The 15,604-nt window shown below is 35.8% G+C and overlaps 1 protein-coding gene across 1 annotated transcript; it reads right to left on the bottom strand.

The window, feature by feature from the left end:
• Positions 1-168: 168 nt before the first annotated feature.
• On the bottom strand, positions 169-1,269 carry LOC143548547 (F-box protein At3g07870-like). Its single transcript, XM_077039672.1, has one exon. The coding sequence runs from the start codon at positions 1,267-1,269 to the stop codon at positions 169-171; it is 1,101 nt and encodes a 366-aa protein (XP_076895787.1).
• Between the last annotated feature and the right edge of the window lie 14,335 nt (positions 1,270-15,604).

The following is a 15,604-nucleotide window of genomic DNA, read 5'->3' as shown; positions in this document are numbered from 1 at the left end:
ATAGGATTGGTACAATTAATTAAATCCTCTATTCATTCACAAAAATAAAGACTTAAAAGAGTTTTTATTTTAACCAAAAGCCTTGAACACATAATAATACCTTTGCATATCCGAATCTCATGAAATTGAAAAACAAACTTAAGATGTTCTAAAAAATATATAACGACCTTAGATAAAACACAAATCAGAAGGTGAGACCAAGCTTTCCACATACTCCATGGGCAAATTTGAATTCATGCTTCTTACGCATTGCAAATCATTAAAACTTTCCAAACTCTCGAGTATCTTATATGAATGATTTGACGTGTCATAGATAACAAGTACGTGTGACCCAGCTGCCATAAGAATTTTTCCGTTACTCAAAATACAAATAGGGTATACCACCATACCCAAGCCACCTCCCAAATCCAAAGAGAATGTGAACGAATGTGCTTTCATCCACGAGTTCTCATTGCCTTGTTCTTTCATCAACCACACATCAAATCTAGTCTTTTTAATGATGTTAATCACGCAAAGGCATCCGCTTATGGATTCCGAAAGAGGCGGTATGTTTTCGAGTCCATCTGGCAGCCTTATCTTTGAAAATACCATCTCCTTAACATTGAGGGCCAAGATTCCGTTGTTGAGGTATTTATGAGTTGCCCAATACAAAAAGTCATTTAGAAACACACCCACATCATCCGATAAGTAAGAATCCCATACGATGTATTGTGGTGGCGAGGCCCACGAATTAGTTTTAAGATCATAGATATCACATTGAAACTTTTTAAATTGTTTGGTAGAGCTAATATGTTCTAGTCGAACAATCTTTAAGTCACGTGCGGTCTCATCATAACCAAATCCAAACACATAAGTAAAGCGATCTAGACGCGAGTGCATTTCCACAAGTGTCTTTGATGCACAAGTTAAGAGATTGTGTAGGACCAGCTGACAACGTAAGGAGTTATCAATAAGAGCCAAAAGCACAATGCCGTTGAATGTTCCAATAATGGAAACTTTGCGCAAGTACTCTTTTACCGGTGAGGGAATTCTGAAAATGGAACGAGCATTGTCTTCGGTCGGTAGGTTGTCATCTATAACAACGAGAGGCCGAGGGCATGAGAAAACAATAAGGATCATTTGACGTGATCTCGACTTCATAAAGCAGGGATCTAAAATTAGACCGTTCCAATGCTTCGACACGCATAGGAACCGTAGCAAAGGCTTTCCCGGAAGCCGAGCAAGAATGTTGTGAACAACAGCATCGCATATATGTTGTGTGTTCGCCATACATGCAATGTTTTAAAGGCAATGAAAGAAATTTGTTTATAATGAAGGAAACCCTACTTCAGATCTATATGGGATAAGTTTTTATATTATATTTTTGAATTTTTGGATTATGTTTATCATCAACTAATTCAAATGAAACACGATAACTTTAAATTCCACGTAAAGCTAGCTGCTATATGCAGCCCAAAGTTTTCTTCATGGAGCATTTGTAAATGTGGCCAGGCCTAATCTCCTCTTTAAGGCCCATTAAGAAAATAGCACACCCCTACGGCTAGAGGTTCACAAACTCACAAACCACGTATTTTCAGGAACCGGAATCGGGTAGGAACCAGTTCCGGGTATGGTCAACAAAAGTCAAAACAGGGTCCGGGTAGAAACCGGTTCCGGGTATAGTCGGGTATTTGACAGGGTTTTGACCGGGTTTTCTTTCGGGTTTCGGGTAGAGTAGGGTCGGGTTTTGACCGGGTATTTCCGGTTCCGGGTACGACTTTGAGGAGAAATCCTATACCAGGTCCTACCCGCGGGTAGGGTACGGGTAGGAACCGGTTCCGGGTCGGGTCCGAAACATGGTATTTTCTGCACCTCTACCTACGGCCCTACTGAGTACTGCGTACCTAGAAGTAGAGGTGCGCATCCAAACTAGTTAACCGGTCATTAATCGATTAGTGACTGGTCCCTCTTTAATGGTTTCTACCTAGAAAAAACCGGCGGTTAGTAACTGGTTTTCATTTTGGATTGATAACTTATTAACCGAAACCGGTTTTTTCCCAGTTATTTTACTAGTTAACCGGTTCAGTTATACCCGAAACCGGTTAGGGTTTTTTGTGCTTGAAAACGGTTACTAACCGACCCGATTAACGGTCTAACAGGTTAGTTGACCGTTGACCAATAACCAGCTGTTAAATTAACTGGTTTAAAAACCAGTTTATGCATGTCTACCCAAAAGCCGCAAGTTTGTTTACACTCCTTTTGTTACTTTAAAATTTTAAAACCTTAATATGGTGAGAGATCAAATTAGAAAACATTACTTCACAATTTAACCAAGTCATTTTAACAGCAAAGCTTGTTGCTAATATCTAGCACAGTGTATACCCTTGACCAGGGTCGGCTCTGAGAATTCACGTGCCTCGGCTGAGCCGAAAAAATATGCCCCTTAAACCTTAACGTACTAAGTAATGTAAAATATTTTTCATACGCCGATTAAGGTTATAGCAATAAACATAACAATTAGCAAAATCATGGTATTAGAATGAGTTTATGACATACTTAATAAGTTAATAGGCTAATAGCTAATGGATTTGTGAAGCTCTCCTAACATTTTTTATAACAAATTAGTTAATCAATTCTTCACAGTTTATGCTCTCTAACGTTCCGTTCTCGATAGCTATCATCGCCAACCAGTTGCTGGGGTATTGTGGATCATAAATAAGATTTCAATAACTATAATTTCGAAAACTCATCTATGCATATGCTACCGTGACCGTTTGTGTTTGAAGTCGACTTTGCTGTTATCCCGCCTATACATTTTATTTATTTATTTAACTTATTGATTAACTAAAAGAACTTGGCATTTTTTAATTTTGAGTGGGCCTATAAATCTATGGGTAATTTAAAAAAAATGGTCTATAAACATTGAGATTATAAACATTCGGGTTAGGTGCACGGTGCACCACTCTCATTTCCTCTCTATCTCGCCCCTACCATTTTTTGTTCATATTTAAAATTTTCTTTTTCACCAAATGAATAAATTTATGAAACATTAATAATATATGTTAATGCTAGCATCAACTAGAGGTGCACAAACCGGTTTTTTTAAAAAAACCGGTTCGGTTATTAACCGGACCGGTTTTTTTTGGCCCGGAAAAAAATCGGTTCGGTTAATAACCGGTTTTTTGCTGTCAAAACCCTAACCGGTCTAACCGGTTAGGACCGGTTTAGAAACCGGTTAGAACCGGTTAATAAACCGGTTTTTTTAAACCGGTTTTTTTTATTAACCGGTTTTTTTTTTTTTTTTAAATTTCGCGGTTTCAAATACGAATATTTGTTTTCTATATTTTGTACTTAATGAAGACCATTATTTTTTCACAGTATAAACAAACCGGTAACTACAAGGCAAAACGGTAACTACAAGGCAAAACGGACTGACCGAAGCCATTCTTTGCTTTCGTTGTTAGGGTTCTTTGCTTGGAAGATGAGTATGAGTGTGTGTTGGTGAATGTGTTTTCAACAAACCAAATATTAAAAACACATAACTTTCATTTATAGTTTTTACATTAAAAATACAAACATTAAATCGTTATCGCATATTCGTAACTCAAAAATACAAACATTAAATCATTAACACTGAAGAAATCTCTGCCAAGAACTGTTGTTCATGATTTAACTCAAAAATACAAACATTAAATCGTGAACTAGCAGATGCTCCTGTTGTTCCCAGTCGCAGTTTGTTCATGATTTGCCTCCATGTTTGCTGTTTCTTTAACTAAATTAGAAAAATCCAAATCAACAAGTAAATAAGAGCACATATTAGGAAAAAGAATGCTTAGACACGATTACATGAACAACTTGCTGTTTCTTACTCATGATTTGTCTCCATGTTTGCTGTTTCTTTAACTAATTTTCTTCGCTACTCGATCCCGAGCTATTTCTTAGGTAATCGTCGTACGCGGCTTCTTCATCGGTCATTGGTTGAGTGTGTCCTTCATTGACCCCGTCTTCATACAAGCCCGCTTCATACTCCATTTCCCCATCGAGTGAGCGTTGATGTTGTGCCCTATCTAAAGAGTCCAAGTAATCCTTGTAGCAAATCGACATCTCTATAGCTGGTGCAGTGAGTCGAGTCCTCCTAATCGATATAACCCTGCCAGAAACAGAAAAAGCAGACTCCGAAGCTACCGTGGAAGCTTGGACTGTTAGTAAATCTTTGGCCATGGCGGCGAGGATCGGAAACTCATCCTCTTTACCTCTCCACCAAGCCAGCAAATCAAGACTTCTAAATTCATCCGGAGTCATGTGTTTCACAAAGTTGGTACCACCATACCTTCCAAGTTCACTGCTTGGGGTGTTTACCTTTTGACGTTTACCGGCTTCTTCCCAAATCATGTAGTACATCCCCATTTCAAGGTCGGTTTGGGATTGGGATTGGGCAACAGCTCTTAACGAGTCATGAATTTGGGAAGACGACCCGTATTTTGTAAGGTAGACATCATACATGTTTGACAAGGTGGTGTTGAAAGCATTCTTTAAAGTTTGGCTATAATAGGGGTTTTGATCGTCGTTTAACCCTAGCTCATCACAAATTTTTTCTATTAAAGCTTCAACACCACCAACGTTGATGCAAGGGTTTAACGCAGCAGCACATGTCAAAACAGCGGGTAGTTCTTGAAAATATTTTCTAAATTTTTCTTTCATTTTTACACCCATATCAAAATAAGGTGCACCCCTACAATGAAGTTCACTCAACTTTGTGCACATGACAGCAATTTTTGGTAAAGCAATGGGGCTTGTTGGATAGTAAACCCCGGATAAACTAGTTGTGCAAGATTTAAAAATTTGAAGGACCTCCGTAACGATCTCAATCAATAACCAGTTTCTAGGATCGTACGGTGCACATTTACCCCTACTTGACAAAATTTGATGAAACGCAATTAATAATTCTTTTTGTTGGATGGCTTTCTCAAACATATTACAAGTCGAGTTCCATCTTGTTGGACAATCCCAATTTGGCCCCAACCATTGACAATTAACTTCTACACAAAATTTTTTGTATATTGAAAATGTTTTATTGTTGCTAAAAACATCTCGTAACATTCTTTTAAAACTGTTTCTTTGCGTTTCGATCACGTTTAACCCATCTTGCACGGCCAAGTTGATAATATGTGCAATGCATCGGCTATGAAAAAACGCTCCATCACAAATAGGTTTATACTTTAATTTTAAATGGCCAACCGCGGCCGTATTGTTGGACGCGTTTTTGAAACGAAATTGAAAAGATTTTATGTTCAATCTTGTATTGTCGAATGACTTTATCCAAGATTTGAAAAATATTTCTACCCGTGTGCGGGTAATCAAACAATTGAAACGCAACGGTTCGTTTCATCATTTGCCACGACTCGGGGTCAACCCAATGAGCCGTCACACAAATGTATGAGTCGGGCGAACCATGAGGTACCGACCACACATCCGTTGTTAAGTTTACACCAGTTTGTAAGTTTGAAAAGTATGAAATTAGTTCGGATTTAGCGTTTTTCCATGCTTTAAGACAATCTCTTCTAAGGGTCGAACGACTTACGTGTTGGTAGCGTGGTTGAACATAGTTTTGCATCATCTCCGTGAATTGAGGGTTGTCGAAGTGGTTGAAAGGAAGTGTTTGTTGAATCACAAAGTTTGAAAACTGTTGACGTACCGCTTCAACGTCGTACGTAAACACCGCTCCTTGATTCGTCATCTCCGGCTGCGAACTACTTCCCGATTCGTCCTTCAAGGCCTTGCAAAAGGGCCTTTGTACATGCGCTTTTAAAGTGGAGTTTGCATCTTTGCCATAAAACTTCAAACAATGTTTGTGTAAGGCCCCGAACCCGGGCACCCTACTTTAGCGTCGGATTTACTCATAAACACAGTTCTTCAAATCAGAGTTTATTAAAACTTTTCGCGGAATAAAAAACATCAATCATTTGTTACTAAACATTAAATCTTTTCTTTGATACCATAACACAAAACTTTATATTTAAAACATCTTTACTTCTTTCTTCAGATGCCGGCCGTTCAATCCATGCCGTGTGTCATCCTCATGCTAACTCTGTAATCAGCTCACCTGCGTGCATACTAAAAGTCAACTACGCTGAGTGAGTTCTAGTTAATCAGGCAACATACAATTTTATTCTCATATATTTCTTAACGTATCCGAAGACACATATTTCTACCTTAACCTCGTATAAATATCCATAGGAGGATCATCACGTAATATCTATTGAAAGAACCTTTACCATTACCATACTATATATATAATTTCCATAGGAAGAACACTCTGTATACTTTCCATAGAAGGAACACTTTACTATCCATTGAAGGAACACTATACTTTCCATAGAAGGAACCCTATACTTTCCATTGAAGGAACCCTATACTTTCCATAGAAGGAACACTATACTTTCCATTGAAGGAACCCTATACTTTCCATAAAAGGAACACTATACTTTCCATAGAAGGAACATTATACTTTCCATTGAAGGAACCCTATACTTTCCATAAAAGGAACACTATACTTTCCATAGAAGGAACACTATACTTTCCATAAAAGGAACATTTTACTTTCCGTAAAAGGAACATTATACTATCCATGTAAGGAACTCTATATATATCCATGTAAGGAGCTAGTCACTTCCCTTGACGATACGTGCAATATCCGAAGATCGTTCACGTACCGTCAAGCAATCAATCGTATCGATCACATATACCATACACGGCATACACATAAAATTATATCCTTTCGTTCATACTTTCTTACTTTCTTTCGTATTATCTTACTTTCATATCTTACGTTATAAAGAGCATTACGCCCTACATTCCTCGAGTATTACTAGGGCTCGGAACCCTCTTCGTAACCATACAACCATACGTTATCATTTCTTTATTCTATTATCTCTATCATGTTCATACACATAAACATACATAACATACTTACCTTATTCTTAGCGCTGCAACCTGACAGTACGTGCAATATCCGAAGATCGTTCACGTACCATCAAGCAATCATTCATACATTTCACATTATCCACATAAGGCATACACTTATCTCTTAGGATAAGTGTATTAACAAACATATTGAGTATGCACACAGCCCCGAAAACATAACACATAAATGGGGCTAGAAACTCACCTGAACTCTGCTTCTTTTTTCTGGTAGCTGTAAATCCCTTATTTAACTGAGCTCGGCTGACTGAACAAGTTACACGTATCAATTAACTATCACTTCTCATAATGTATTTCTATCTTTATATGACCCACAACGAACGGGGGTCCGGGGGCAGCGCCCCTGGCAGCGGGGTCTAGGGGCGGCAGCCCCTAGCAGGGTCCAAGGGGCAGAGCCCCTGGCTGGGGTTAAGCTGCCAGGTCAGCTTGGAAAAATTTTATTTTCGATAACTGCCTTAACACATTTTCCATTAGGTTTTTAATTTATTTTCTAAACGAACTTCACTTCAGGCGAAGTTAAACCTCGGGCGAACTTGGCTTCAGGCGAAGTTAAACCTCGGGCGAACTTGGCTTCAGGCGAAGTTAAACCTCGGGCGAACTTGGCTTCAGGCGAAGTTAAACCTTAGGCGAACTTGGCCGTAGGCGAAGTTATCCTTAGGCGAACTTGGCTTCAGGCGAAGTTAAACCTTAGGCGAACTTGGCTTCAGGCGAAGTTAAACCTTAGGCGAAGTTACGCTTGAAGGCGAAGTTACACTTGAAGGCGAAGTTCATCAGGCGAACTTAATCTTGCAGGCGAAGTTATCGCGCTGCAGATCTGTTTGCCCATAAATCCTTCGTTTCTTAGCCAAATAACTCGATTTTGGTACCCACGGAATCGTATGATCGGCGCCTACAAATCCCAACCATCAAATCGGCCTAAAATCGACGTTTTAGGGGTCCGATTTGGGCAGTTTGGGTTTCGGGTCCGGTTAACCCATCCAATCCTAACCATTTTCAGTAATATTAGCTTTGTTGGATTTGTTCTTACCTTACCAACTCAGATCTATCAACAAAATCTCGGGTCTCGGCTTCGAATCTTGATCGGTTAGAATGTGTGTGTTTTGAGTGTGTGAAGAAAGAAGGTGGAAATGAAAGATATTTTGGGATTTTGGGGGTATTTATATCCCTGAAATCCCATTCTCATTTAACCCATCTCAATTAATCCAAATCTATAACCAACGTCCATTACCCGACACTAGCCCGACCCATACCAACTCCTACTCTTTTATTTATTTCCTGATAACCCGAGTAAACTTTCCCTCTATTATTAAGTAATATAATTAATATTACTTTGAAATTTCGGGATGTTACAGTTTGCATCGAGCTTTTTGGCTACCGTTAGACATTTCGCATAGGTCGAAATGTTGCCAAACATCATGGTTTCGTTTCGTGGGGATGAACCGAACGACCGTTTCTCCCGTGTTCGAGGCACCCATGTTGACGGATGAAGCAGCACTTTGGGAGGCCATGATAATCGACTACGAAATAAGAGTGGTATACTCGAGTATGAAATAAACGACTACGAAATAAGAGCGTATGGAGTGGTAATGTGGTATAATTGAGCGTGAGATAACAAAATAATCGCGTATGAAATAAACGTTTAGAGCGTTTGGAGTTGTATAATCGAGTGTGATCTAACCAATACCCAACCTAAACTATATATAGATGTTTGTGGGGGTAAAATGGTAAAAAAAAAACGGTCCAAAAACAAAAAAAACGGTCATATAGCCGTTATAAACCGGTTTTTTTATAACTCCAAACCGGTTATGGAAAAACCGGTTAACCGGTTTATAAAAAAACCGGTTTTTCCATAACCGGTTAATAAAAAAAACCGGTTCGTTAACCGGTTTTGGATCTAGAACTTGTAACCGAAAGACGAACCGGCGGTTTCTAAACCGGTCAAACCGGTTTTTAAAAAACCGGTTTTCGTAAAAACCGGTTTTCGTAAAAACCGGTTTCCGGTTTAAACCGGTAAACCGGTCCCCCAACGGTTTTTTTGGCCATCTCTAGCATCAACTGATGAAACCTTACGTGTGACATTATCTGCTTTTATGGCTATAAATTTATATGTTGGTCTTCAAGACAGCAAATAAATATATAAGTTATTTGCAAAAATACCTATCTTCTTCTATCCTTGGTAACTTATGGAACCATTTTCATTAAGAGTGTTTGAAACTACACCTAATATTCGAGTGATTTTGATTTTCCAAACCGTGCACACATAAGAACACAATCAAGAAAAAAAAAACTCACATGTGGGAAAGTCCCATTGAATCAGGTTTCAAACCTGATACCTTAATATCTCAAAACTCAAGTTGACCATCATTCGTATGTCATTACTGTACATAGAAGACCAACTACGACTTGTCACAAAAAGAAATTGTAATGTTTGCTAAGGTCAATTTTAAGTACACATATGTGTAGTTTTAATTTTGGATGGACAGTTAACAATCCATGTCGAACGTGACCACGCTACTATTTATGCATTTATAAATTTGCTGACTTTTTTCGCTAAAAGTTAATTTTAAAAGATAAATACAGATATACATTGATGAATTATCGACTTGTATTTCAAAAACTAAAATTTATATAATTATATAAATTCGATATGGATTGTGATTGTTAATGGTCCATCCATAAACTAAAATTTTCGTTTTCACCAAAAACTAATTATAAGAATTTTCAAATAGTAATTTAGTACAATTAAAAAAAATTTAATGTAAATAGCTTAATTTTATCGACACTTCATTTTCTTTAAGAAAAATTGCACTTCTTAGTTCTTACGTACAAATGATATGTACATAAAATTTTATCCAGCTAATTACTTCATGTATTTTATAAGTTTTGTGTTGTTTAGATACAAACTCGCATGGTTGACTTATTGCATAGTCGGACAATCAAACTAAGTTGTTCATATTTTCTAATCACGAGTGAGAAACAATAAATATTAAACTTATACCATTTTAGAAGTTTTGTGTTGTTTTATCAAACGAATTAGATTTTAATAATTTCATCTTTATGTAATTGGTTAATAATAATCTCATCTCATAATATTGGACATCCGTTAAAAAGTACTTAACGCCGTTACGTTTTTTTTTAATTTCAAAGTGATGTTTTAGTGCTGTTGATCGGAATGAGAATACGAGTCGATTGATGTAAAACTTACACTGAAATGGTGCTCCAAACGACAAAATGATGCTTAAATTTGGGTGTTTAAATTTCCAATTAACAAAAATCAAGTTGTTTGGAGCATCTTTTCGAGATAACTTTTATATCACTCGACTCGTATACTCATTCTGATTAAAATCCCAAAAACATCAGTTTGAATTTGGAAAAAACTTAACGGCCGTTAAGTTTTTTTTAACGGATGCCTAATAAAAATGATTAGTATGAAAGATGAGACCGATGACAACTATTTTCTAAGAAGGAATTATTAAAATACAATCGGCCAATTATTATATTATTATGTATGTGTTCTTTTTTATTTTCTATACTTTGTTTTTAGTTGTCGTGAGAAATATGGTAAAAGATACAACAACTACAGGAAATACATGATATACATGATATTTGACTTTTTTTTCTAATTGACCAGAAGACATACATACATACATATAAAAAATGAGATGCATTAAATATGTTAGGTAAAAGTAACGTTGACCAAGGCCATTGGGTTGGATGAAACAACAAACACAAAGGCGATGCCGCCGTGCACGGCCATCGGTGACGCCTGCAATAGCGGCGGATCGAACCATCACGTGACATCCATCAATATCCCTTATGACATGCTTTAAACTAAAGATATGTTGCATTTGCATGCATGTTTTCCTTTAAAATATACAAATCAACCTATATTAGTTTTTTTTATGAACATTAAAACCACACAATGTTACAAACCAAATAAAAAACATTAGATCTACACTAGAAAAAAAATCCAAAGTATTTTGTTGGCTAGACAATCCGGGAGAAAAATTTCGGTGACCGGTCTAGCAAAGTTTCTCTTGTTAAAGATGCGAAAACCGAAAATTGTCCAAACAACCGAAGTAATGAGTCTGAGCGCAGTAATAGACTAATCGTGATAATGAGTCTGATATAAATGGCTAGTAACAAAATATGGGACCTTGGTGGTTGAATTCAATCGGTTTAATGTTTAAGATTGTTTTTTTTATTGATACAATAACTTTGTTTTGTTTATAGTTATCAAAGTTAACATCGATAAATGGGGCAACAAATTATGTATAAATACCCATTTTTTCTCGTATAGGGCATTCGAAATCCCTCATCTTTAAGGTTCGATACTATTACAACTATTACCGCTACCACAACCTTGTCATGTAACTCCTACCACCACCACCACCACCACCGTCCTCGTCATCACCACCACATTCAAACTTTTTAACAATTTGTGATTAGTTTACCAATTGAACAAAATACGGATTTTTCAACTTTTTGACATATTTCATTCGAATGAAAACATACTTGAACCAAAATACTTTTTCCAATACTAAAACAAGTATGAGTGTGAAATACATTGTTGTTATGTTAATACAATATTCATTTAATAATACTTGCATTAACAACCTAAGATTTATAAAGATCCATTCATACCATTGACCAAAAGCCACTTGACATGTTGCACATTACATGTGTGAATGCCTTCTATATATAAATAAATAAATATGTTAGGATGTAATTATCATATCACAAAGTTGATAAATAATGACAAATTATTTTTTTGAAATTCGTTTCGTATTTCTTCGGGCAAATATATATCATACAATTAGATTTTGAAACATCAATTTATGTTTTTAATATAGTTAAACATATCCGATTTACTTTTTATTAGGATTCAATTTTGGCCCTTAAAGTTTAGGGCCTAAAGTGTTGCTTTAGGCGTGTGCACGGTTCGTTTTCTGCTATAACCAAACCAAAACCAAAACTTATGTTTTGGATTTTTGAAGCAGTTTATTTTTGTTTTAGTTTTCGTTTTAGTTTTTTTGAATTTTGCCATTTGAGATTGAAAAGTTGGCCTAAAATAATGAATTTAGGCATAAATAAAAAAGTCTATAAATTCGATTCGTTTTTTTTTTCATTTTCGGATCGGTGTTTTCGATTTCTAGCTTGAACACCCCTTGTTGCTTGTATCGCAGAGCCGCCCCTGATGGCTTGGCTTCCATCGTAAGGCTAAAATTAACTTTGTGTTAGACAACATAGAATGCTAAAGGGTTGAGTTACCAAACATAACCTTGTTGGAGACCTTTGTCATCTTATAAACACATTGTGTGTGGTCCATTAGAGTGATTATGGACTTATGGGCACAAGCATGGTGGAATTTTGCTAAAGTGTTGTCCTTTGTACTTTTGGTCAACAAATGCCTTGAAAATGAGGGTGATCTATAATACCTTCTTGCTTGTCATCTCATGTGTCATGCTTGAAGAATATTTATTATCATTCATTGGTTATACTTATACAGCCTAATTAGGGAAGGTGTGTTTCCATGAACCATTATGTTATATCAGAATTCAAGCCAAAGCATGTAAGCGATGTTCCGTCTAAATGAGGGAACTAGTGTATTTTCGTGAACGATTATATCATATCAAATCCCGACGAATCATGTAAAGTGATATTCCATCGGAAAGAAGGAACCCATGAATTTTAATGAATTATAGTATATCATGATTCAAGACATTTAAATGGTTAAGATCATATATATTAACTTACAGAATTAAAAATCAAAATTGTGGTAAAATGAAATAAAAAATTAAAACTATTGTCTTACCAAACTTGATCATGTGAATTGTGAAGTTGGTGTTTGGTTGTGAAAGGGATTTGTTACCTCTCTCAAGTGTGTATGTTGGTGTTACATCTCAATTAATGGCCCCATATACAATTTTTTTATTATTACTTTTGTTGTATCAAGATATCTAAGTTTGCCTAGTTAAATATATAATTATGCTAGTTCATTGTCATGTATATTTAAACTAGACAAAATTCTTCTTTTAAGTTTTGACGTGACTTGAAAGCACCCTAGAAACAAATATATGCCAAATAATCAATATTATCGTTACAAAGCACATATCTTTATTCATTTTAAATTTAAAAGAAAAAATTGTAAACAATATATCAAGCATCTCTATTATTTATGAATACTTTTAGTTTTTGTATAACATTACTTGTTTTAGCTTTTTAGCGTGTGCTTTTTATATGGTTCAACGTGATCATTTTAAAAACCGAATATTGAAGAGTTATAGGGGTTGTTTGTTAGTATATTAATGATTCTATTAACGCCTGAATCGATTAGAGGTAGAAAATATTTGGTTTGTTAAAAAGACATCTTAACAATTCATTGAGTCTCTTAATGTGTAAATTTCATAAACATGTTGAATAATTAAGAGACTACTTCTGAATTGGTCAGTGTTCTTAATGGTTAAGCAAAAGATTATCAAACGACCTCAACTGCCAAAAAACTTGTTTCTGTTGATAAAGAGACTTGTTGGTTAGTATATGGTGGCTTGCTTCTTGTTTTTCCACAGCTCCCACCTAGCTGAAGTTTGAAAAAAGTTTGTTTTCATGTTGTTTAAATATGCGTCTTTGACGAGAACATATGATTGATACAAGTCTTCTAGCCAATGAAATGTTTATTAAGATAATATGAATGTGACAACCTTGTATGATAAAATATGCGTTTCACATTTGGTGTGTACCTAATATATCTCTTTACATATCCTTGCTGAAAAAAACAACTTCATGATGAAATGTTAGTGCCTCTCTAGAATTCTAGAAATTAACCAATATATCATTGTCGTAACTAATATATCATTGTCCATTAGGGATGGTAAGGTTCGAGTTCAGGTCGGATATTGTTAATCCTATACTCGTACTCGGTTATAAATTCCAGTCCCATATCCAACCCATTACCCACCGGATATATGTCGGGGAATTACCGGTCGGGTATCGAGTATACCCATTAGATTGTAAAAAAAAATTCGTTAGAATTTTGAGTAGATTTTTAACATTATAGTTATCGTATATATTTTTATTTATATATAATCTGCTACAATTAAAATATGACACGTTACATCTATATAAATGTTGTAACATTTCGGATTTTTCAAGCCGTACTCATTTACGTTTAACCCGACCCGGGAATATTTTGGATCACTATTATTAATCAAAAACCAAATAATTATAAATATTTAAGCTTCTAATATTCACATTATACTCCTCATACTTTAATTAATGTTTAAATTCTTAATTTATGCATAAAAAGTTCAATAAGTAACCAAACATTAAACTTCAAGGACCAAATCTGCCATTTAGTGAAACTCCACCCTAGGTGGCCGAAGCGCCGCGCGGGCATACTCTCCACTCCTGTCGCGTGGCGTCGTGGCTTAGCTGGACAGTTTGTTTGTTCGATTGTGTTTCCTAGTTCGTTTAAGGCATGAAATCGTTTATTTTAGGCACTTTTGAGAGAAATAAGGACCAAGAAACCATCTCATAACTGAAACATAAGTATAAATTCGTTTCTTAATCACCAAGATCAAATCTTTTTGATTATTTATGTGATTTCTTCATTAAAATCATATTTACTTGCTTAAACGGGCCAAAAAGCCATAATTAGTTCGGTTTATGTTTTTCTATATAAACAAGTCATAACCATCTGCTGTAAACTTTAATCTAACCCTAATACACCTCCTCCAGCCATCATTAGCCTCTGATCATCCTCAAATCCATCGGTTTTTATTTATTGGTTGAAGATACAAGACTTGTTCGTTGACTTTGCTTGTTTTAGGACCTTTGACTTCTGTTTCTCATCAATCCTTTCACTTTTCGGGTAAGTTGTAAACATATGAATCATTCATATCTATTCCCTAGTCAATAACCTTTAATAAATTTCAGTGGTTGAAGGGTGTTGACTGGTCAATTCGCTTAAAACCCATTAAAGGGCAAAACAGTCAACAAGTTTGACTTTACATTTTCTCATACTTCTGATCGGATTAAACGTTCGGTCCAGAAGACTTTTATTCTCGAAACGAAGTTTTAAGGTTGCTGACCAAAACCCGACTTTCGACTCGCTGTTCGGATTCTGGTCAGTACCAACTCGATTAAACGTTTAATTCAACATAAATAGAGTTCTACTCATCCGTTTGGATTGATTCCAGTGGCATTAAGTTTGTTTTTATTTATAGTTTCATATCACAAAGTTTTAGGTTCTGATCGGTTATCTCGTTTGACACGTATTGGGCGACTCGCTTATCCGTTGACTCATTTATTCTTAATTATCCTCACTTGCCTTTAAACTAAGGTGAGTTTTATCATTCCCCTATTTTACTCAGTTTTCTAAACGTTTTGGAGACATATGCATATACTATACTATACACACACACACACACATATATATATATCTATATCAAAAACAGCAAACGTGTAATTGTGTGTGATTAATAAAATATACTTGTTATGTGCTTATTTGTCTTTGTATACAATCGTTTGACATATCCCCTTGGAGAGGGTTCACATATTGACCACCGCCCGATTCGCTTGGCAATGGTTTAATCGACAACTTATTTGCTCATGGTTTGATTTACTTACCGCATTTATTACGTTT

This window comes from Bidens hawaiensis, unplaced genomic scaffold (assembly GCF_021521415.1).
Source record: "Bidens hawaiensis isolate Kalapana, Puna unplaced genomic scaffold, B.hawaiensis_p1.1 tig00015194_1, whole genome shotgun sequence".
Lineage (NCBI taxonomy): Eukaryota > Viridiplantae > Streptophyta > Magnoliopsida > Asterales > Asteraceae > Bidens > Bidens hawaiensis.
Note: the sequence above shows the minus strand (reverse complement) of the source record. Positions and strands in the feature narration are given on the sequence as shown.

Coding starts and splice junctions, on each gene's coding strand:
- LOC143548547 (XM_077039672.1), bottom strand. CDS start 1,269: ATGGCGAACACACAACATATATGCGATGCTGTTGTTCACAACATTCTT.